Below are 24,929 nucleotides of genomic sequence, written 5' to 3'. Positions count from 1 at the left end.
AAAATCGGATTTGCTACTTACTAGGTTCGACACACACACACACACACACACACACACACACACACACACAAACACACACATCTTTAGTAGTCACATACATTTCAAACAATAACCCATTAGAGAAGAGGGGTCATGCCTTCACCATAGATCATTGTCATTGCGATCATTATGGTGTAGTAAATTTTGAAATTTACCCCGTATAATGGAATCGTCCAAGGCGTGCGCCTCCTGTTCCCCCTATCTCACACACGAAAGGGCGGTTTGCGGAGTGGAGGTTGGTGGTTGTCTGCCTGTATGGTCGTCTGTGTCGTTTAGTGTATGGCAAAGGGGGGTGGGTGCGATTAATTAAGTGGGATGGGTGGTGATTGGTGGAAGATAGGCAACCGAAGCAACGAATCGCTGGGCAGGGTTGCCAGTTTGGCATTTTAAATGCCAGATTCCAAAAATCTGGCATTTTTGAAAACCGTTTGGCATTAGAAAAATCATTTGGCATTTGGCATTTTCATTTGGCATTTTCTTTTCTTGTATATTATACTTCAAATGACACCTTTCTTAATTATTTCTAAACGCGTAAAAACAAACATCTTCACATTTCTTTTTCATTCTTAAAATCCAACCGTGGTGTAGTGGTTTAGCACTCCACTTAGTAGTCAGTAGGTAAATAATTACCCCAACAGGAAATTTAGTATAATTCAAAAAACAAAAACAAAAAAAAAAAAAAGAAAAGAAAAAGAAAAGAAAACACGCAAGCCACCAGGATATGATAGTAAATTGTCTATCAAAAGTGAGTAGTTTTCTTAGTGGGGGTGGGAGTCAACAGACTTTGGCATCTTTTTGAGTGTTTTGGCATTTTTTGAGTCTTCCCCTGGCATTTTGTTGAAAAATAATCTGGCAACCCTGCGCTGGGAAGTAGTAGGCTATGGCGCGAGACCGTAGGACCGTGGTCCTTGCAAGGACCGCCCCGCACTAGTTGAAAGGTGATAAGAAGTGAGGACCGCCGCCGATCTTCCCCTATGGGACCGGTCTTCGGTTCACAGCTAAAAGACCGTCGGACCGCGGTCTAGACCGGTCTTCAGCGCGGCACTACCCTTTACCTTGCTGTCTTCCACATCGCCCTTGTATCATTTATTATTTCCATGTTCTTGTTCTGGAATAGGATTTAGACCATTTGGCTCCCCCTGCCTGGAATCATATAGTGGGAGGTGGATAGCGTTGCCCAGCACTTGACGTGTCTGTGAGAAGTGGTGCTTTTACCTTTTTTTAATTGATTGTAATTCATCTCCCTGACTTTGAGTCTTAATTAAATATAAGAATGAATAACCATCTAGTACTTATCTCCCTTTTGACGAGAAACTCCGACTCAATGTCTGTGTGAGTATGATAATTGGTGGTCATACATTGGGTAGACTGCTGTTGGGACATGTTTAGGCTTTGTTCTTAGGCGCCTGTGACCCAAGACGGCTGGCATATTTAGAATCGTCCTTTATGTTTTGTGTACCTTTTTCTCTTTCAACGACCGCAACTCGTCATAATCACACCCCATCTTGGTGGACTCTTCATGGGTCAACATCCTAACTAAACTATCTCTTTATCCCTCTATACTCTATACTATACCATTTGGATTTCGTATCATTTACTGTCACTTCTGTGTGTCCTGTTCTTCAATGGGGCCATTTGGTTTAGCCTGGGCCTGGGATCTTGAAAGAAACGGTGCATTTATTGTTCTCTACATATGTTAGGTTTTATAATATTTTGCATTTGCAACCATTTGAGTGTATGATATGTCAGCCAAATTATTTCAGACTATGCTATCTACGTAGGCCTTTTAAATGGCGAACTTGTCCCCAACTGGTAATTGACCCCCCTGTCATGGACAGGGAGATCACTTTCTTTCTTTTTTTTCATCCTATCCCCCTATACGAAAATTGAAAAGATTGTTCACCTGTTTTACGCAATGGCTTAGTTTTGACAAGGATTGATTGGTCATTGTTTGACCTCAAGTTTCTATTGGGGACATATATGTTTAGAAGGTCTTTTATATAGGAGGGACTGTTGGTGCTCAAGGATTTGTAGACAACCGTACAAATCTTATAGGCAACTCCTTTTTCAACAGGAAGCCAATGTAACTCACGGAGAAGGAGAGTTGCTGACATGTATTTTTTGTTATTGCGTATAATGAGTCTGGCTGCGTTATTTTGAGCAACCTTAAATTTGCTCATTTTGTCTTTAGCTAAATTCGCCCAAAGGGAGTTACAATAGTCCAATTTAGATAAAACAAGGGAATTAATTAAAAGTTCTGCTGTATGCTTATTTTTTCATTTCTATGTACATATATTGTATGGTTTAATTCACGTGGCTTGTCATGGAAAGATCTTTATCAATGATGACGCCAAGGTTTTTTGCTTTATTTGAAAATTCTATTGTGCTATTTCCGAGAGTAATGGGTGATTTATTTGCCTGTTTAAGGATATTCAGCCTTTCACACATTAAAATCTCAGTTTTACTATCATTTAATGTTAACTTATTATGGTACATCCAAGATTTAATTTCATTAAAACAGCTCGTAATTCGTTGTATTAAGAACTGTAAATTACTAATTGGTGCTGAATCATATATTTGCGTATCATCTGCATAAAAATGATAACTCATATTGAATCTGGATATCACACTAGAAAGGGGCTGCATATATATAGAGTAAAACGGACAGGAACAATAACAGAGCCTTGTGGCACTCCAAAGTTTAGTAAAACTTGTTCTGACTGAACACCATTCACCACGATAGTCTGCCATCGATCCTGTAAATATGATGTAAATAATTTAAGGGCAATTCCTTTATGCCGAACGTATTTTCTAGTCTTCTTAACAAAATGTCATGGTCAATGGTGTTTAAGGCAGCTGAAAGATCTAAAAGGCATAATACATTGATATTGTTAGCATCAGCATTACATAACAAGTCATTAAAGATTTTAACAAGCGCCGTTTCAGTACTGTGTTGATGTGTGTAGGCTGACTGAAAGGGTTGTTCCAAACTGTTGTTCTTAAGATGAGATGTAAATTGTCTTTTTTTAGGCATTGAAATGCATTTTGGTGTTTTTCTCAAAAATGTCATTTTTGGCAAACTTATTTTTAGATCTCAAAAGGTAATTGTCAGAATTGGCCACACTGTTTAATAAATAGATGTATATTTATCACCCTACAACGAGATTTTGAAATTAGCCGTTTTAGTTTGTGTTATGACATTTTTCTCTGTATCCCGCGATTTAGCCTAATAATGAGACATGTTATGTTTTTGTTTTTAAGGGTTTTACGGCGCTTGCAACACATTAAGGTCATATCAGCGCCAGTAACAAGGGAGAAAATGGGATAGTAAGAAAGTTCTAGAATGACAATTAAAGCACTCAGAAAGGTGAGACAAAGGGAATTGGTTCAAATAGGAAACAGATGTTGATTCCAAAAGCACACTATCAAAGTACTTAGTTTGAGATCACCTAAAAGTCTCATCCAGACACAAGCACATGTCCCTAATAAGAGGAATACACTCAAATGTTTACAAATTATATATAACATGTAAACTAAACATATGCAGTGCATAACAATGGGTTGGTTTACAAAGAAAAAATATCATCTCACAAAACTAACTATACATTTGACTGTTTCCCTCTCAGTCAGGGTATCCGGCCAGGGCCAGGACAAAACCAAGTAATCTCATTCCAAGACAAAGTCAGAAAGCCCGTTGGAAATCATATAGGGGGATAGAAGACACAGTTAGTACATCCCTGCACACTATGGGAGGTCAGGAGCCCCACCCAGCCAGAAAAATGAGACACTTTAAGGCTGAATATGTATAGTAAGATAAAGATACTCAAAATCAGTTTCTGTAAGATATTAGAGGGTGTCCCTTGGAGTCATCATGCCAAATATCAGGCCTCAATCTAGAATGTTTTGAGATGTATTCAAAATATAGTAATGTGTAAAACGCTGAGTCAGTATTTTAACCATGTAACCACCGGATGGAAAAACATGAAAAAAATGTTGGGGGATGTTTAGAGCAACTAATTTTAAGCAAACAACAACACTTATGTACATAAATGAGCAACAGAGATATAATATTGATTTTTGTAGTATGCCATAGCTACCCCCCCCCCCTCACCCCCATAATGCCTTGTTGATTAAAGTTGTAATTTATGGTAAAACAAGATTCACGTGGCCTGTTTCCAGGAAAGGAGTTGTTTGTTTGTTTGTTTTTAGAGGTTTTACGGCGCTTGCAACACATTTAGGTTATATCAGCGCCAGTAAAAAAAAAGGAAGAAAATGGGATAGTAAAAAGTTATAGAATTACAATCAAAGCACCCAAGAGAATGAAAGACAAAGGGGAACTGGGAACAAATAGGGATCAGATATAGATTCCAAGAGCATACCACTAATGTATTAGTTTGAGATCACCTATAAGTCTCATCCGGGCACGAGCACAAATTCCAACAAAGAGGAATACACTCAAATGCTTACATTATACATAATACAAAAATATCAAATATAATAATACATAACACAGAAAGATGATTTACAAGGAAAAAATATCATCTCCCAAAACAATAACTATGCATTTGACTGTTTCCCTCCCAGTCAGGACTCCGGAAAAGACATTGAATTTTTGTAATTCCAGTAAAGTTTTTTTTTCAGGAATACATTATATTGTTTTTGACGTCCAACTTTATGTTTCTTCTTAAATGGATTCTTACTGTTTGTATTAGTATTATTCTCAAGTATTGAAGGATAAAGCAGTCTAGAATTCTATTCCTTTCATAAAGGGAAATTTATATTCCAAGTGATAAGCCACCCTGTCACTGTGATCCGCTTAAATTAGCTAGGACGAGATGATGTGCTCAAGGCTACACAGCATGGCATGTTGGGAGATGGAACCTGATACTGATACCGTTTGACAATGAGGCAAAGGTCAACCGATCAAGGCTTCATTGCCATTGTTGCCAACCAAAAAATACATATTCTTATGCATTTTTTTTTCATTGTACGACTACACATTTTGCTCGAGGAACGTACGCATAATTAAATGTATATTATTTAAACTTTGATTTATGACCTGGACGTTCAATCATGTTATCTGGATGGGTCATATTGGGTTTATACATCGAGCCAAGCACTCTGGCAAGGGCCATGACAAAACGATAGTTGTTTTGTTTGTATGTTTTTAAGAGTTTTACGGTGCTTGCAACACATTAAGGTCATTCAGCGCCAGTAAAAAGGAACAAAATGGGTTAGTAAAAAGCTATAGAATTACAATTAGAGCATCCAAGAATAAGGCAGATAAAAGGGAATTGGTTCAACTAGGGAACAGATGTAGATTCCAAGAGCACACTATCAGTGTAGCCTACTTAGTTTGAGATCACTTAAAAGTCTCATCCAGACGCAAGCACAGGTCCCCACTAAGAGGAATACACTCAAATGTTTACAAATCATATATAATACATAAACAAAACATAATTCAGTGCATAACAGAGAGATGATTTACTAGGGAAAAAATATCATCTCCCAAAACTATAACTATACATTCGACTGTTTTCCTCCCAGTCAAGGACTCAGGCCAGGGTCAGGCCAAAATCAAGTAATTTCATTCCAAGACAAAGATAGAAAGCAATTGAAATGCAGATTCAGGGGGATAGAAGACTCAGTAAGTACCTCCTTACCCACTATGGGAGGTCAGGAACCCCACCCAGGAAAAAGTGACCTCTCTGCCCAACATGGTTGGTCAGAAAAACCCACCAAGTGATTTATAGAAATTAAAGCTTTCAAACAAATAATTGGAAATAAAACAATTTCTTTACTTAAATTATCTCAGATGAAGATAAAATATTACTGTCTCTTATGGAGGGATGAAGATAAAATGGTAACGTACATATCAATAAGAAAAGAAAAATCTCACCAAAAAAGTATCAAGACAAAGTAATTTAATATATCACAGTGGAAACAAATGACATCTGTTTGTATTTCACTTTTTTTAAAATCTCATAAATTGACTTAGTTAAAATCTCAAAATCGTAATTAAAAAAAAAACATAACTTAAGAGCATTATGATACGTTAAATATAACACTATATTATTGTACCAGCCACATAGAAATAATCTCATAATTATTGCTGAAAAATAAAAGAATGGACGAAAATCATGAAACACTCATAGAGCCAATAATAATAATAATAATAATAATAATAATAATAATAATAATAATAATAATAATAATAATAATAATAATAATAATAATAATAATAATAATAATAATAATAATAAAATATCGCAACAAAAAAAATTGGTCAGAGATAATTCGCATACTTTAGTCCGAACCATACAATATGATACGGAGTGCTTAAAGACGGCATGGTCTGTAATTCAATATCTAATGTTAGTGACTCTTTTTCAATGTTTGGATTGCCTGATAAAGCATCTGGGAAGTCATGATAGCTCAATTGGTGGAGCACTCACCTCACATGCAAAAGGACCGAGATCAATCCCGGGTGAGGTCGAGTTGGGTTTTTTTTTACCCCTTGTCCATTGAGCAGTGCTTGAGTATTCGGGTCTGTTCGATCTGCTGGAAAGCACTTTGCGATCAACTACCCATCCAAAGGATAGCAAACAATTGCTAATTTGTGTTCCATGCTGTAGAAACTGGGATAAACTCCAGCTCCTAAAATGGCTATAAGAGATAAAGTATCTGACAGATAATCAGACTGGACTTTTTGCATCTAAAATTTTGAAAATGTTGTCTTCTCAGAGCCTTATCTGTCCACTAAGCATTAATGAATGGCCTATAAAACAAAAGTTCAAATTTAAATTTTCTTTCCTTTAAACAGTAATACAATTCTTGTTAATAAAACGACATGCATGGATCACATCAGTGAATAAAAAATCTGTAAAAATCTGTTGATATAATGCTTGATAATAATTTTTTTTTCAAAACAAGAAATAAATTAACAGACAATGAGAATAGTGAACTTCCTAAAATTGGTTATGATTACTGTATCCTAAAAATCTGACATTTTTTATATTTAATGATATTTTATAAATAGAATCTGACAAAGGATAGTTTCGTTGTTATGTGTACTTCATGAATGAATGTTCTTCAGCAATACATGCCTTTTACTATGGTCATTTGTGATATATAGGTGAATTGATGGAAATTAAAATACTTCTAATCAATTAGATGCATGGCAAATGAAAACTCCTTGCATTAATGCTATTGACAACAACTTAATTTATGGCACAGTTTGACCAAAAAAGCCCGTAGAGACAATCATTTGAGAAATTGCTTTGAAATAACAAAAAGTTATCATCAAATCGTAATAAATTGATATTTAAAAGAGTAAAATGACAAAGTTTTTATCCCATTTCATACAGATATTCTAAATCCTTTGGACTTTCAAAACTTTCATAATAAAGATATCACATTACATTTTGAACATAACTATTGGTTTAGGCATAAATTTCACTGCAATCAAAAAACAAAAACTGGAGCTTTTATATAGTGCAATATCCACTAAACGTGCTCAAAGCACTTTACAAGGGTCCCTAGCCGTTTTAGGATGAGACGTGTCAGGCGAAGTTACATTTTTTTTCGGATAGAGGCAACGCTGTGAACGGCCAGGTACTCAATTTACATCTGTGTACAGTGAGAGAATATGAGTTAAGAGCCCTTTCCAAGGACTCAACTATGCCCCGCTCATCAGGACTCGAGCCCTAAACCACATAGTCGCACATAAAGATTTATCATTATCATTCAATTCTTACCAAAAACAAAGAGGACTTTAAATGAAAGAAATAACCATAACCACTTTACCGATAATTAGCAATTGCACATACCACTCAATAAGTTCATCAATTCCTCCTTGTACCACAGATGTTCATTATACCCAGCCTCAGGATTATAATATTGTCGCAGGGCACAGGAATTATTTGGTTACTTTGAAGACCTATGTTCAGCATTTTCCTTTTCATTTTTCCTGCATCACATCTATGGTGGTCTGTGTCAATTTTATACTAGATATGTTTGCTGATCATTATACTAGGTTTTATTAACATATCAATGACAATAATATGCTTCACTGTCAACTTGTTATCACGTCTATCATTCATAAATTTTAATTTTACATGAGGAATGCATTTTTTTATTGATTAGGTCCCTTAGTTAAACCCAGCACTGTAAACACAATTAGAACAATTAAATACGAACACAAAAAAAAGCTTATTTCCACCGAATAACCATGCACAATGCGATTCGCAACGTTTCATTTATTCCCCCAGCAAGCCATAAAGAATCCTTTTTGCCACTCTAAACAGTACCAGTTGCCTGTTGGGCATCATTTTTTTTCTTCTTACAATATCCGTCACTGCCTATAGCCAGGAACTCATTCACACCTGAGTCGAGTGAGGTAATGAGTATAATAAATTGCCTTATCCAGTACAAAGAGTATAACAAGACTCAATGGTTGATGAGAATGAACAAAACTCACAAAAACAATCTACAATGCTTGAGATACCAATTTCTGTTTCTAATGCGTGTTGTAATTATCAGCTAGTCAAGGGATTGTAGTCAGTGGCAAATGGATTCACTTAATACTCTATCACTTTGACATCACCTATAAACATCTCTTACAACTGCTCTATATTGCAAACTCTAAGGAGGAGGGGGTGATAAGGGAGAGGAGCAAAGCAATAGTTAAGAATTGACATCTTTTACCATTTGACCTATGCTGTTTTCATTAATGATTGCAAACTTTTGTAAACTTGGGCTAAACAAATACACATCTCCCTTATGAATATCGAACCACATTGCATGCACTTTGACTTCCCCAGCTTTCATCCTTTTGTCTAGGAAGGGGTATGTTGAGAAATTACTAGCTTGCTGTAGGCAATGGAGCTGGTGAAAGACAAACATGAGAGAAATATAAATACAACATGAGATAACCAGAGTGAATGCCTACCCTAAGATTGCCCTTTATTAGGCCCAGGGAAATGTCCTGAGTATGACATTCACAATATAAGGTGATCAGTCTCCTTTGCATTAAAAAAATCTGAAAAGAACCAGATACCCATCTAAAGCTAAAAGTAAAAGTGATTCAATTAAGTTCAAAGTTTATCTTTGGCAATTTGCCAATAGACAACATAAAGAAAGTAATATATAATAAAAAATCAATGACATTGTAGATTAACATCTCATGTTTAAATAAAATTAATCATAAATATAAATAAACCAGTTCAATATAAAGCAAATAAAAAATCACTCTCAATAAAAGTAAACATAATATATAACAAATAACATTTTAAAAAGCACTTATATTGTGAGCAACATTATAGATATAAAACAAGTCGGAATCTATCACTTTTTTTCTAAATGAGCAACATAAAACAAGTGTCATAAAATTTAAGAAAAATATCAATCTGATTACATGTAAAAAAATAAACCAGCCAAACAGGTAAATGGAACAGTCAATTCAGGTTAAGACGTGGATGGTGTCACATTACTGTAGAACGAGCTTAAGTCTCTATGGTAAATTAACTTAAGGCGACCACGAGTTGTTATTTTTAAATTTTCAAACCTGTTGCTATGCTGTCTTGTGGTGACAACGCCTCTCAGTCGTCATATGAATACTACTCACCATGGTTCTATAAACCCATGACAGGCCGCAAATCGCCACTTGCTATCCTTCACATAATGCAGGGTTGATTGTGTGAAGTAGGTTCGGGGCCGGAAGATAGCAAGGCATAGTGCAGGCTACTGTACTGTGTAAGTCCGTGAAGGGGTGACCAAATCATAGTACAGAGAAGGCAAATCTGTTACTATATGTCCCAATCAAAGTATAACACAGAGAAGGCCGAAACTGTGTTATACAGGTCGGTACAGAATAAAACAAATATAACACAGGAGACCTAACATTGTGTTGTAAAATATCAAAAGTTGGTCGGTCGGTGACGAATTAAAAAGCGACATAATATGTCGTAATATCACATCTCAAGAAAAGAATGTGATAATAAAAAGGTGCCCGTTAACAATTGAGTCGGTCAAGTCTCTATCCAGATCCAAAAGGATAGTGCAAAGTCCTGTACGTAAAACAAATTTGAGAAGCACGGTTGTTCCCAATACTTGTTGGGTCGTGATCGTATTTAGTGAAGTAGTCCATGCTACACATCTTCACGAAAAATCAGAGCGACGCTGTCCGAGACGACAACAAGACAAGATTTGTTTGTGTGTGTTGTATTGTCTTTATATGTTACTGAATAGGTACGTTTTGGTTGCCAAGCCTTTCATTTTAATTTTGACATTTTCTTTATCTTTTAAAAATAAAGTTATAATTTAATTTAATCAGCAGACTTGTTTAGTAATTTAAAGCTATACTTTTGTGGGGACCTTTTGTAAAATCATTAGTCCGATTGTAGTTGAAAATATATTTATATTTTAATGTCATAAAATCAGTGACAGATGGCAAAAACAACTAAGCTACCTACCTCATCGATTTCTACTTTACCTCGTGTAAAATCTACAAGTATTTTTAATTTCATTTCATGGGAGTAAAAACTTGTTAGAAGGGCCACCCAACATCTACAAGATAAATATACTACCATACAAAAGTAACTAATAATTTTTCCCTTAAACCGCAGACGATGTTGTGACAACAATTAAAGTCGAAGAATCATTTTTCAAGATAGAATTGCTAGCCCAGAAAATATGAATGGGCTATGTTTAAATAAGATCTTTGCCTTTGGATCTCTAGTTATACAAATTTTATTCAAAAGTGTCCCATTCTTGTGTCATCTCTTGGCAATCCAATATAGGCTTCTTACTCAGAAAAAAAAACCTGTCTGTACCAGAATTGATCCCCCTCCATTTGCTTTTGAGGCAAATGCTCTACCACACAGTTATCAGGAACTCCAAAGAAAAAAATGAACTCTTATATAGCGTAATATTCACTCAACGTACTCAAATCGCTTTACAAGGGATCCCTGGCCAACAGCAACATTTAACATGTAGGACGGGACATGACGCCTTTTAAGCCATGTTACAATTTTTTTTTCGGACAGAGACAACCCTGTTAACGGCCAGGGACTCGTTTTAAACCTGAGGACAGTGTGAGAATGTGAATAAAGAGCCTTTTCCAAGGACTCAACTATGCGCCGACCGAGAAACCCCTAAGGACTTGTCTATCTTTATGTTTTTAAGGGTTTTACGCGCTTGCAACAAATTTAGGTGAAATCAGTACCAGTAAAAGGGAAGGAAATATGGGATAGTCAAAAAATTCCAGATTTACGAGTAAAAGAATTGTTTAAAACGGTACGACAGGAAAGGGTTCAAATAAGGAACAGAAGTAGATTTCAAGAGCATACTATCAGTGTACCTAGTTTGAGATCACCTAAAAGTCTCATCCAAAGATCAGCACAGGATGCTACTAAGAGGAATACACTCAAATGTTTATAAAATATATTCCAAAAAAAAAAATAAATAGAACAGTACATAAAGAGAGATGATTTACAAGCAAAAATAAAAATCCTCCCCCAAAACTAATACAGTGCACCTCTGGATACCTACACCCCTGAATGGTGACACTCTGGGCCCGATTTTTAAAAAAAATATGTTGTTAGTAATAACCCCCCCCCCCCCCCCCCCCCCCCCTCCCAATAGCGATATACAAATTAGGTAAACCCCTGTTTAGCAACATTCTAATAACAATAATCGGCAACTGATACGATGCTCGATACCCGGCCATCGTCATCTCATATTCTTAACCAATTTTAAAAAAAGCTGTTTTCCCCTCCCAATGAGATCGCTTTGTTACCGACCAATCAGAACATCTGTTTACAACAATGCGTGGAATCAACGCTAGTTCACGTGGGACCACCACTAAAAGAATTTTAGTATGTGGATTGAACTCTCAAGGGTCCATCAAACTTCCCTGTAAGCTATCTTTCTATGGTACCTACGTCTCCATGGGGCGGCCTCGCTTCCTCTTTCCTTGGGGTGTCCATCGCAGAGCCTTCCTTATCAGTGTTTCATCAGGTCTGCGACAGACATACCCCAACTATTGCCATCTTCTCCTTTTAATGAGACTCTCCAGAGGCTCCACTACAGCTCGCTCTCTCTCTCTCTCTCTCTCTCTCTCTCTCTCTCTCTCTCTCTCTCTCTCTCTCTCTCTCTCTCTCTCTCTCTCTCTCTCTCTCTCTCTCTCTCTCTCAGGTCCTCATTTGAGATTGTGTTTAGCAAGAATATCTTGAAGATTCGTCGCAAACATTTGTTTTGGAATACTTAAAGTTTCTGGATGATACTCTCTGTGATCTTCCAACATTCTGATCTAAGGAGCAAAACGCTCAAGACATTACTTTTTAAAATCTTTATTTTAGTGCTGGAATACAATCCTGTTGCTCCCCAAATTTGTTTGAGCGAATGTCTGGTTTGCCTTAATAATTCTGGTTTTGATCTCTGCACTGCTGTCACCATCTGTTGTCAGTTTACTGCCCAGGTATGTGAATTCTTAAATGATACTAACAGCTGTCACTTTATCATTTTCATTTTAAAAATCAGTTGTTTTTCTCAAAATTTGATTATTGTGGTTAATACCTAGTTGTTGTTGTTGTTGTTGTTTTGTTTTTTTAATATAGCAAGATGTGGATATACTTATTTTAAGTGCTTGTAAATTTTGGTGCACTTAAATGAAAATGTATGTATGTATTCAAAACTCATCAGCAGTATCACATGGATTTTAATTAAAATCACAACTACATGTGTGCATCTTTGTTCTTATGCTGTGTTATTATTATTATTGTAATGGCACTTGATTTTTAAATATCTATTCTGAGTTTTGTTAAATGGCGTTTGAGCACTGTTTACGAACAAAACAATGTCAATACACATTGGAGAGTGAAAGTATAACTGGTAAACCATTTGTAAACAGGAGAAACATTGTTGGGACGTGTCTTTTCTCAAGCACTGGTCCGCGCATCCCACTGTTATCTCACAAGTCTCAACACACACCCTTTTTCCGCCATCTTGAAAATGCCGGAAAAACAACACCCTTTGACAATGACATAATTTTCCGATCCTGGGCTATGTCATTATCCAGGGGTTGCACTGTACTGTGCATTTCGCCATTTCCCCCTCCGCTGAGGCCAGGATAAAACTGAGCAATTTCATTCTCAGACAAAGACAGAAAGCAACAGAGAAAATAAAATTTGAATAGAAGACAGCAATAGACCCTGCCCAGTTAAAAGCACTTGAGTAAAAAAATGTATAATCATATACCTGAGATAGCTTGTCTTGAATACCAAAGTCATTCGTGGGATCGACTTGTGCAGTGACATCTTTGTTTCCAATATTGAAAGAGACTACTAAAGGTTGGTTCACATCGGTGGGGTTGGAAAAAGCATTGTGTACTATATTTATAGATTTACGGCCATGAAGAGTAATCCAAGTCTTGAGGATGGATTCGTTCTTGTACTTTAAATAATTAGTATCCTCTCGAAGGTCATACAAAATGTTCACAGCCTAAAGAATGCAGGCAATTTATGATAAATTGAAAATGTTCATAAAGTAAATCTAAATCATTATCATACATTTCTTCACAAAGCTTTTAAAAGTCTTTTTAAAAAATAAGATGGCCAATGAAGGTGTCAAATAATGAGAGAGATCAGGAATATAATGACATCTCTCTTGGAAGTAAAATGGTTGCCCTCAGAAGATGGAGATGGATAGGTCATCCTGATATGCCAATCAGGGTTGCCAGATTAATTTCAGGCATTCTGCCAACTGGAATTAAAAAATCTGCCAAATACCACAATAATCTGCCAAACCGTACTATTTATAGTACCCCCTTTGAAAACTCATCGGTTTTGTTAAACAAAAAATTCTCAAGGCCGATGTCATAATTTTTTTTTCATTTCCCAAGTTTAAAAAAATCACGAAAACATAAAAATTGCCATGGAAAACGTGGAGTAGACCTATACATTCATTCCTAGGCCTCGGAGAATAAAATCTGCCAAATATCTGCCAAACTGCCAAACAGATTTTTCTCTGCCAGACGACTTCAAATTCTGCCAAAAAAAAAAAGGACATTTGACAGAAAATCTGCCAAATTGGCAACCGTGATGCCAATCAGCCTTTACATGTGTGAGTGGCACCCGATAACAAGAGGAAGTCAGAGAGTCAAATGCAGGAGAACACTTGAGAAAGAAAGAAAGAAAGGCAAAAAATGGGATTTACATCTTAGAGGGAGGCCATTACTGATGCAACCAAGAGGACAACCAGGAGAAGATGTGGCCTTATTATTTTCAACGAAAAGAGATGGGAATAAGTCTAGTAGCTCAAATCCAAAATTATATTGCGCTAAGGGAGCAGATATGATTATTCAAACAGGGCTATTACTATTACAATAAGGACTATATTAGGGAGTGGCCAGTGTACAATAAGAGTGTCAAAAATGGCCCATCTCATACTATATAGTCTGTTGGAGAATAAATAAAGTATCGTGAAGTGCAAACAGCATGGTGAAAACCATGTCATCTAAAGGTGCATATATTCCTATTTTGATCATGGGTACTCAGGTTGTGCATCTGACAATAATAATAATAATAATAATAATAATAATAATAATAATAATAATAATAATAATAATAATAATAATAATAATAATAATAATAATAATAATAATAATAATAATAATAATAATAATAATAATAATAATAATACAGTTCACTCGACTTAATCACACATCAGTTAATCGCACACTTAAGACAAATCGTTCTCCCCATTAGAAAGCTGGCTCTCGAGATGGAGAGGTCGACAGAATGTCGTGATTGAAAAAGAACATGACGAAAAACACAATGCTGATGTCTCTTCAGCCAACCAATGGAATGATGAAGCTTTGAAACATCTTCTTCAGCAGTACGACTCTAATGACATTTACAATGCAGACAAGACGAGGCTTTACTACAATCAACGCTTCATGATTACCATTCTTACAAAACAATAATGTAACACTTTGTTGTCGATGAAACATGAATTAAAAGAGAAATTTTAAAAGCAAAAAGCCCCCCCCCCCCCCCCCCCCCCTCAAAATTTTTTATTTGTTTTAGATAATAATGTCCCTAATTTAGCTGCACTATTCTGTATGACCTGCAGGCGCGAGTTTTTATCATGGATGTGAGATAAAAGACCATGCAATAGCCTAGACATGATAAAACAAGAGTAGTGACGAGTTTCATTGTTGCATCTTTAGTAAAAAATCTCTAATGGTGGATATTTTCTTAAAATCATGATATAAGAATAGGCAGAATAGCTTCCTACCCCGCCCCACTCTCTCTCTCTCTCTCTCTCCCTCTCTCTCTCTCTCTCTCTCTCTCTCTCTCTCTCTCTCTCCCTCTCTCCTGCTTCCTCCAACCTTATTTTATACCTCTTATGCTTAGCAACACTCTTGACTCACTCACACACCTCACAGTTAAAAATTACAAGGCCTGATAAGTGAAAATTTATTATGAATATGAAAATTTATTTATGTTCAATTGTTTACGCATTTAACCTTTTTATCTTTCATGCAGTACACTGATTGATTTCAGAACTAAAATGAATAATGAATATTACGTTAATAGATTAAAATGAAAACACGTTTTAAAAAAAAAAAACCTGAAACAAAGATTTAATGGTTCTGGAACATTCGTCACTTATTCATTCCTTTCTCCAGTTTTTCTAATATATTGCTGGTGTGTCACAGTGGAGAGCTTCGCGGAGCTGTTTCAATACCTTGACCTGCTCCTGTATGAAGCATTTCCTCTTCCAACACTTGCGATCGTTGTCCTAGTCCCCCACCAGAAGATCTTATGGTTCCTCTTCCACCCCTTCCTTTACCCTCGCCGCTCCCAATAGTGTTGCTCCGGTTTCTGACAGAGTCGTCCCTGTGCCTGCCCTTGGCCCTCCCACCACCGAAAAATGTTGAGCTTTTATATAGGGCAATATCCACGAAACGTGCTCAAAACGCTTTACAAGGGGTCCCTGGCCAACAGCAACACTTAACATGTACGACGAGACATGACGCTATTAGCCGATATTACAATTTTTTCCTTCAGAGACAACGCTGTTAACGGCCAGGTACTCATTTTACACCTAAGTACAGTGCGAGAATGTGAGTAAAGAGCCTTTTCCAAGGACTCAACTATGCGCTGAGTGAGGCTTGAACCCAGGACCTTTCAATCCGAAAGCGAGTGTCATACCACAAGACCACATAGCCGCACAATAACAATAGCAAAAATTTAACATACAAAGGGCTTTCTAATTTTTCAAGCCTGGGACAAGACAGAACATAAACCAAATACTGTAAATAACATTTTTAAAAAACCAAACATAAATAACTTTTGAAAAGAGATAACCTTCCTTTGCAATGAGATAAAATTTATATAATTTGATCTTTAAAATGACTAGAGAAACTCGAAAAATCACCTTGCAGTCAGAGTGTCCGCAAACTACGAAGTTTTGAGCACTATTGAGAACACCCACTTCCATCCCAGCTCCTTCAGTGCTCACCATGTTGCCCTCCAAATAATGGCTATAATGGGGCACCATGTTCCCAGCATTCCTTATCATAAACATATCACCTGTTTGGCTATCAGAAAATCGTGAGGGAAAAACCCTTGCATCCATGCATGATATTAAAACAGTATTAGGCTGAAAAAAAAAAAAAAGAAAAGAAAAAAAATTGATTAAATAGTGTACATTAAACTGCCTATTCAAATCAAGGTTTCAAATAATTACTATCAGTGATCAGAATCAGTCTGAATCTTGGCTCCAGCTGACTGAAGTGCCAAAAGGGGATTCCCCCGAAACACCGTGACAGGGGCCAATGAACGACGTTGACCACGGCAGTCCAACTTGAAATGGCATTATTTTGGAAGATTTTGAAAGCTCAAATGGCATCTCGGATGCTATTTCCACAGCTTAAAATGGTGTCATTAGAAAGGGAAAAGGATGATTTTTTTGGTAATAGTAGCTATAGGCTTTGTGACTTGCTTTTCATTCCCACTAAAGTTTAGCTATCTTCCCAATACGACATCTTCAAAATGAATTCTAAATCAAAACATGGAATTAAATCAAAGAATAGAGCATTCAAAGCCCTTTACTTTAATGATTATTTATCACATTATGTTAACAAATGACAGACATTCTCCACCTTTAAGCAAGGCCTGGTTTTAGCCTGCAACTCACAAATGATAAGCACCATTCACACCGGTGAATGGGAGAACTGAGACACAAATTTATTCGGACGTTTAAGTGCCTACTCGAAATGCGCTATTTCTTTGCACAACACCTAACTCCTGCAATTAAAAAAAATCTGAATTGATCACAGCCACAATCTCAGTGTCTGTGACGCAAAGGTTGAGCAGAGAACAAAATATGGTTGGCCTGATACTGATATCATCATTTAATTACAATACAGTCTAAGAAAAGGAAAACCTTTTGGTACTTTCATCTTAAAAAATGGTCCCTGCCAAGCAGGGTAATTTCACTGATGGTTTATGTTGCTCAAGATAGCAACCAATTTTTTATGTTGTCAAAAAAATAATAATTGCGATGAGTCTCAACAAAAATGATGGGATATAATATTACATTGCGATGTGCACACTTTTGCTACTTTGTGAGGAAGCACGAAGTAAAATAGAGCAATAGAAATTTATAAAAGGTGCGCAATTAATTAAGTCAAAAGAGGGGAGGAGGGGGGGGGGACTGTGTAATGCAGTATAGAAAGTGAAATAATAAAGTGTAGATAGAATATTGTTGGAAAATAAATACCCTACAATGAAATTGGAAATAAATACAAAATATAAGGGATGTAGTTATTAGTATAGTCATCAGTGGAGTAACAGTAGCAGAAGCAACAGTAGAAATTTTAGTAGTAGTAGTGTAGTAGTAGTAGTAGTAGTAGTAGTAGTAGTAGTAGTAGTAGTAGTAGTAGTAGTAGTAGTAGTAGTAGTAGTAGTTGTAGTAGTAGTAGTAGTAGTAGTAGTAGTGGTAGAGGTAGTGGTAGTGGTAGTAGTAGGAGAAGTAGTAGTAGTAGTAGTAGTAGTAGTAGTAGTAGTAGTAGTAGTAGTAGTAGTAGTAGTAGTAGTAGTAGTAGTAGTAGTAGTAAGATGAAATGTAGAAAATAAAGACATGCATTGCAACTTTCCTATTCGTGCACGAATAGGAAAGGCACAGGCTGCATTCACATCTTTGAACAGAGTTAGGATAACTAAAGATATCTCCCTTCGACTAAAGCTAAGACTTTTCAACTCAAATGTGAAGTCTGTCCTACTGTATGGATGTGAAACTTGGAACGCATCACAGGCATGTATAAGGAGGGTACAGATTTTTGTAAACAGGTGCATGCGTAAGCTACTCATAATAAAATGGATGGATAGAATTTAAAAAATGAAGAAGTATGGAAAAGAACACAGCAGAAACCAGTGGGAGAGGAAATAGGAAGAAGACGATGAAGGTGGATTGGACACACGCTTAGAAAGAATGATTCCACTATAACAAAGAAAGTATTGGACTGGAACCCCCAGGGCAGAAGATCAAGGGGAAGGCCACATGGAACATGGAGAAGAATTAAAGAAGCTGATATACAGAGAAGTGGTAAGACCTGGAATGAGATTAAAAAGATAGCTCAGGACAGAGAAGGATGGAAACTGTTTGTCTGTGGCCTATACCCTGACCCAGGGTGAAAAAGGCAATGATGATGATGATTGCAACTTTGACAGGGCGCCGCCAAGTCTGGGACATTTTTGTCCAGTGCGGAAGGCGACTATATTTTTCTACTATCACAAATGCTATGAACACGGGACTGGGACAGTCCTGTCCCGTCGATTTTGTAGCATTTCACAACGGCTCGGGACACAATGGAACTGTTTTGTCCCGTCCAAATTGTTGCCGTAGGTATTACTTTATTACATATGTTACAGATTTGGGACAGGACTGTCCCAGGACAATCTTGTCCTAGTGCGGTACCCCCCCTAAGATATTTATTTCTCTTATACTTATACGACATATCTCACCTTAAATGATTTTCCTAATCGTTTGATTTCTTCAACAAATTTAGATTTACCACTTGCATTATATCTAAGGACACCTTTCAAAACTTTATCCATTTTCTAGGTAGACCGGTCTAGTATGCAAGATAAGACTTCAAAGTTCAAGTTCAATGCCCCACGCAACCAAGACGTCACGATTGAGTTCGTTCAAGGTGAGCATTATTCGATTCCTAAACCGATACTATTCATTAAGGTTGAAATGAGTACCGATATTTTTTCGCGTTTTTAATTGATATTCCATGCAAAAGACAGTTACCCTGGTAATGAAACAGCCCATTGGGTAATGGAAGAGGGGCGTTGTAAGCTATAAATAAATTTAAAAAGCTTTTGGAATTATGGAAAAGAGTAAAGAATGCAAAAAATCAGTGTCCGTGTTTGAAGCAATTGTAAAGTGCGACACATTCTTTCGCGGTCCATTTTTGGACACAAACATGACGTAACTAGATGGGGCTATGTGGTCTCGTGCAGCTATGTGGTCTTGTAGCATGACATTCGCTTTCGGATCGGAATGTCATGAGTTCGAGCCTCGCTCGACGCATAGTTGAGTCCTTGGAAAAGACTCTTTACTCACATTCTCCCACTCTACTCAGGTGTAAAATGAGTACCTGGCCCTCAACAGCGTTGTCTCTGTCGGAAAAATTATAAGGCTTCTACCGCACTAGGACAGGACTGTCCCAGGACACACCTCACGTATCGCTTGCGCAAATGCATTCTCAAAATGGATGAAATGGAGGTTGCATATTTCTGTGCTTTACTACGTAGAAAAAAAAGACAAATGGAAAGAGGAAATACTATTGGGTGCATCCTTTAATGACCCAAAGATTTCTCAAGGGTAAATTCCATAGACTATGGTGATCTCCGATCTTATCCTTAAATGTTTTTCTTGGAATCACCTCACTTTATCCAGGTGCAAATGAGTACCAGTTCGCTGATGAAAGTAATCTTTGACAGACTAGCGTCATTTCAAGAGGATAATAGAGGGTCTGCATGGCTCGGCGTTACGGTCTTTGCTTCTCACCCGAAAGGTACCAGGTTCAATCACTGCGCTGTGTGGCCTTGAGCAAGTCACATCAACCTAGCTTAATTTGCGGCGCTGCACTGCGGCTGACGCCTGGGTTATACCTCGCCCTAACTCAATTTGCGGCGCTGCACTGTGGCTGACGCCTGAGTTATTCCAGTCTTCCTTTGGAATAGACCCTCGAGAAAATTTTCCTCTATGGGATGAATAAAGGGAATTTTTTTTTTTTAATTTTAAACTGTTATCTGTCTGCTCAACCCTCCAGAAACATGGATAAGTTCCGGGTCTATAAGCTTAGGAGGCAGGATGGCCGAGTGGTTAGCGCGTTGTACTCTGGACTTAGTGGTTCTGTGTTCGATTCCGACCGAAGCCAAGCTGTACTTTCCTAGAGCACGAAAATTTACTCCAATCACTCACTCCATTCGGGTGTAAAAGGGTACCTGTCAAGCTGGGATAGGAATCTGCGATAGACTATTGTCCTGTGCAAAGGTTTTCAATCAAATACGTTTATTGTCCGCTTCACGCTATTGAAATCGGGATGACTCCTGCACCATTGGCTACAAGGCTCTAAAGAACTTAATGTCTTACAATGAGCCCAGGTGGCTCAAAGGACTTACTTAAGGACAAAATATTTTCATCGAGAATTCCCGAAAAAATAACGATAAAGATAATTGATCCCACAAGTTATGCGACCGGTTTTAGACACGTTACAGCTGTGTCACAAAGTGTGACACTTCTGACACTTCTTAAATTATATTTATAAACATATGTCATTAAATTGCCCTGAAAATTGTATGTTGCCATGCATTCTGTAGATACGTGGTACATATCATCACATAGATTTTTTTTTAAAATTGTACTTGCTTTTTTATATTCAGACTTGAAATAAATAAATAAATAAATAAATAAATAACAATATGAAATTGAATGTAAGCTTAAGTTTAATATACGAAAACAGATAAAATGGACGTTTCGGGTTTCCCCTTTATTACAAAACAGGATGAATGAAACACTACAGACGAATGAGATAATGTGGTAGTGGCGTTGTTAAGATGCATAAACATCAACATTGATGGGCAGAAAATTGTTTGCTACTTTGTGAGGAAGCACGAATTAAAATAGAGCAATAGAAATTTATAAAAGGTGCGCAATTAATTAAGTCAAAAGAGGGGAGGCGGGGAGGAACGGTGTAATGCAGTATAGAAAGTGAAATAAAATAAAGTGTGGACTATTGTTGGAAAATCAATACAGTGGAATTGGAAATAAATACAAAATATAAGGGATGTAGGTATTAGTATACTCATCAGAGGCAGTAGCATCAGCAGAAACAACAGTAGTAGTAGTAGTAGTAGTAGTAGTAGTAGTAGTAGTAGTAGTAGTAGTAGTAGTAGTAGTAGTAGTAGTAGTAATAGTAGTAGTAGTAGTAATATTAGTAGTAGTAGTAGTAGTAGTAGTAGTAGTAGTAGTAGTAGTAGTAGTAGTAGTAGTAGTAGTAGTAGCAGTAGTAGTGTTGAACATAGGGATGCAGAAAATAAAGACAGGCGTTGCAGCTTTGACACGGCGCCGCCAAGTCTAGGACTTTTTTGTCCTAGTGCGGAAGGCTGCTATATATTTCTACTATCACAAATGATATGAACACGGGACTGGGACAGTCCTGTCCCGTTGATTTTGTAGCATTTCACAACGGCTTGGGACACGCTAGGACTGTTTTGTCCCGTCCCAATAGGTGCGGTGGGTTTCTCTTTATTATATATGTTACAGATTTGGGACAGGACTGTCCAAGGTACCCCCCCCCCCCCCCTTAATATCGCCTAACGGGCGTTATGTCTCGTTCTACATGTTACGTGTTGCTGTTGGTCGGGGACTCTTTGTAAAGCGCTTTGAGCACATTTAGTGGATATTGCGCTATATAAAAGCTTTCGTCGTGGACAAAACCTAAGACCGTTCAAAGTGGTAAATTTCGCAAATCTGAGCAAACTGACCACATAAAAAAATAAATGTTTGAACCTTCCACTTCTGTGTCATATGAACCGTGGTATGCGCGACTGTTTTTAGCAGCGAGAGATCTCGTTTGCCCGAAATGCTCAAAGTTTTCTCCAGAATAGACCATAAATTATTGTATATCTAAAAAAACATTTAGGATCTGAAGCAAGATAATAAAATAAATAAAACTAAATCGAAATGTTTTGTTTAATGAATGATAAAATGAACGAACAAAAATAACATCTAAAGGCTTTAAGTGGCGGAGAGGGAGGTCGGAGGTCATTTCTTTTGTCAGTGTGATGATTAAAGGGGGTTAACCAAAACAAAATTATAATACCGCTTTGACACTTTGTTCACGAGATGTTGCCTTCAAAACGTGGCACAGAAAAGTGATGACGTTTCTCATCCATTGTCAAAACATATAAAAATATCTCAGAGAAGCTGTCTGGTGACACCCCTCCTCACGAATTATGAGACATCGGCGATCTTTTCTTTCCACGAGCATCAGGTTTTTGAATTCATCTTTAGTCTTTCTATTTTTTTATATTTAAAAAAAAGTATTATATTGTCTTTCATTGTTTATAAAACAGATGCATATAAACCAAATCCATTTTCCTTCAATTTACCTTTCCTTGCTAAATAAGATGGAAGTGATAGGATGTGACTCATATATAAGGGAACAACACAAAACAAACGCCGTTTCGGCCTTTGGCCTTCTTCAAGTAAATACGAAATATGTTATATGTATTAGATTGCCATACTAGTTGGAAACATTAGAGGTAAAAATGTGTGTGTGTGTGTGGGGGGGGGGGGGGCGTGCAAGGGAAGAGAGAGAGAGAGAGAGAGATAGATAGAGAGAGAGAGAGAGAGAGAGAGAGAGAGAGAGAGAGAGAGAGAGAGAGAGAGAGAGAAGGCGACAGAAAGAGAAGGCGACAATGAGATGGTTTACATTACATTTCATCTCTCTCTCTCTCTCTCTCTCTCTCTCTCTCTCTCTCTCTCTCTCTCTCTCTCTCTCTCTATATATATATATATATATATATATATATATATATATATATATATATATATATAATTTTTTAAATATTTACCACAATGTTTGAGACAGTCTACATTAATGTTTCAGGCTTAATTCGCCATCGTCAGGACTGAGTTGTTTTGTTGACTGTTGTTGTTTGTTGAAGTGGTTCCGGTTTGTAGTTAATTAACAAGAACTTCCGGCGATGTGGACACGTACCGTACATCTCACTTTTCGTGTTGAGTATGGCTTCATGAGGGTGTTTGATTATAGTATATTTCTCTTCCAGGCATCAGCTACATTGTTTTGATGTTGGTGTGTATCCTGTTGCTTTAGATAAAATTTTCCATAAAATGTTGTGGTCTAGTTTGTTGTCTTTTAATTTCCAAATATGTTCGCTGAGTTTTGTGGATGTTTTTTTTGTTAGTGTTTCTAAATGTTGAGGTGTGGAGGTTGTATCTTGTTTTGAAATTATTTTCCGTTAGTCCTACATATTTTTCTTGCTTGTTTGTTTTAGTTTCGGTGACTGTGGCTTGGTAAATTAAACTTGATTCTAAACATTGTTTGTTTAGCGGGCAATGTTCCTTATTTCTGCAGTTGCATTTTCTGGTGGGTGGGTTTTGCTCTTGTCGGTGGTTTATTAATATTTTTTTGTTGTGGCTTGAAATTATTTGTTCTATGTTGCGCATACACGAGTAGCTTATTTTTATGGTATTCCTGTTGATAATTTTATGTAGCTTGTGGTATTTTGGAAAGTGTGTATCAATTAACTTCATGAACTGCTGTCCTATGTTTGTGCTGACGTTTTTGTCGAAAGGTGGGTTGAACCAAGTAATGTGTTTTTTTTCTTGTTTTACGTTCTTCACTTGTGTGTTGGGGTTTACATGAGAGGGAGGCGTCTGTGTATTCAAATGGTGTGTTGTATCCGCTTTTTGTGAGTGCTTCTTTGTAGGGGGTGGCTGCGACGTTGAATATCTCTCTGTTTTCCGAAAGTTTGCTCACCCTCAGTGCTATGCTTTTTGGTATGTTTTCAATGACGGAACGGGGGTGGTTGCTGTTTCGGACGTAATCATTAATAGAATGTTGTGTGGTTTTGACCGTGAAGAAAACCTTCTTCTTCTAGGTTCCATGCCTGGTCCAGGCTTCGGATACTGCATGAATTATCTCTCTCCACAAATGGATGATGCCAAGTCTGCAAAGATAGATCATCATCAAGCCCTACTACAACCTCCTCGTGGTGTCGAACGGTAACAGGTCAAGCTGGCCAACTGCAGAGGGCGACAAGAATAGGCAATGGCAAACCATTCTTGTAACTTTGCCGAGTTAATTGCATAAGGAGAAGAAAACCTTAAGAATTTATATTATTTTAGAGACATCGTTTTGGATAATTTTGAGTTAAACGAGCGAGCAGGAAGTTTTTTTTCTTAGATTTCATGAACGGCCGACCAGCCCTTGTTTACTATAGTAACACAATTCCCAACCCAAGTCAAAATGGCGGATGGTTTTCTCATCGAGGCCACTGGTTGGCTAGTACCGTACGGTTTCCATTGGGATGAATAAAGTTTATTTATTTGTATATTTATACCCAATGCTTTTATTTTCCTTACATAGTCACAAAGTATGGGTGTAAGATAAAGATCTAAAACAGTGTATCATCTACACACGTTCTCTGACCTTTGTTTTCCTTTTTAAACTATCAATTAAGGTCCATTACTAGGCAAGACCCTTTGTGATAACGGCTTCTGAGTGGCACCCATACATGGAGGTCAAGGACGGCTAAATGAAAACAGAAAAAAGGTCA

The 24,929-nt window shown here is 37.1% G+C and overlaps 2 protein-coding genes across 3 annotated transcripts; one reads left to right on the top strand and one right to left on the bottom strand.

Annotated features, from left to right (window-relative positions):
* Nucleotides 1-5,801: 5,801 nt before the first annotated feature.
* LOC144981034 (beta carbonic anhydrase 1-like) lies at nt 5,802-23,812 on the bottom strand. Of its 2 annotated transcripts, none has more exons than XM_078929117.1 (4): nt 23,202-23,812; nt 16,483-16,707; nt 13,297-13,539; nt 5,802-8,925 (listed from the first exon to the last, which is right to left on the bottom strand). In XM_078929117.1, the coding sequence occupies exons 2-4, from the start codon at nt 16,681-16,683 to the stop codon at nt 8,725-8,727; spliced, it is 645 nt and encodes a 214-aa protein (XP_078785243.1). In that variant the 5' UTR covers nt 16,684-16,707; nt 23,202-23,812; the 3' UTR covers nt 5,802-8,724. The 2 variants fall into 2 exon arrangements, with proteins under 2 accessions (XP_078785243.1, XP_078785242.1); XM_078929116.1 differs by lacking the exon at nt 23,202-23,812 and adding an exon at nt 19,074-19,241.
* On the top strand, nt 12,274-24,920 carry LOC144981035 (uncharacterized). The gene is made up of 3 exons (XM_078929118.1): nt 12,274-12,517; nt 19,174-19,261; nt 24,834-24,920. Exons 1-3 carry the CDS (start codon nt 12,317-12,319, stop codon nt 24,872-24,874), a joined length of 330 nt encoding a protein of 109 aa, XP_078785244.1. The 5' UTR covers nt 12,274-12,316; the 3' UTR covers nt 24,875-24,920.
* Nucleotides 24,921-24,929: the final 9 nt, after the last annotated feature.

This window comes from Berghia stephanieae, chromosome 10, assembly GCF_034508935.2.
Source record: "Berghia stephanieae isolate SIO BIC M18660-M18661 chromosome 10, UCSD_Bste_1.3, whole genome shotgun sequence".
Lineage (NCBI taxonomy): Eukaryota > Metazoa > Mollusca > Gastropoda > Nudibranchia > Aeolidiidae > Berghia > Berghia stephanieae.
The sequence above is the reverse complement of the archived record's forward strand: the minus strand, read 5'-3'. Positions and strand labels throughout refer to the sequence as shown.

Excerpts from the sequence above, each read along its gene's own strand:
- LOC144981034 (XM_078929116.1), bottom strand. The coding sequence starts at position 19,166 with ATGGATAAAGTTTTGAAAGGTGTCCTTAGATATAATGCAAGTGGTAAA. Across the intron at positions 16,708-19,073 it reads GATTAGGAAAATCATTTAAG|CCTAATACTGTTTTAATATC; the intron begins GTGAGATATGTC and ends TTTTTTTTTCAG. Across the intron at positions 13,540-16,482 it reads GCGGACACTCTGACTGCAAG|GCTGTGAACATTTTGTATGA; the intron begins GTGATTTTTCGA and ends TGCATTCTTTAG.
- LOC144981035 (XM_078929118.1), top strand. The coding sequence starts at position 12,317 with ATGATACTCTCTGTGATCTTCCAACATTCTGATCTAAGGAGCAAAACG. Across the intron at positions 12,518-19,173 it reads GTTGTCAGTTTACTGCCCAG|GTAGACCGGTCTAGTATGCA; the intron begins GTATGTGAATTC and ends TCCATTTTCTAG. Across the intron at positions 19,262-24,833 it reads CACGATTGAGTTCGTTCAAG|GTCCATTACTAGGCAAGACC; the intron begins GTGAGCATTATT and ends CTATCAATTAAG.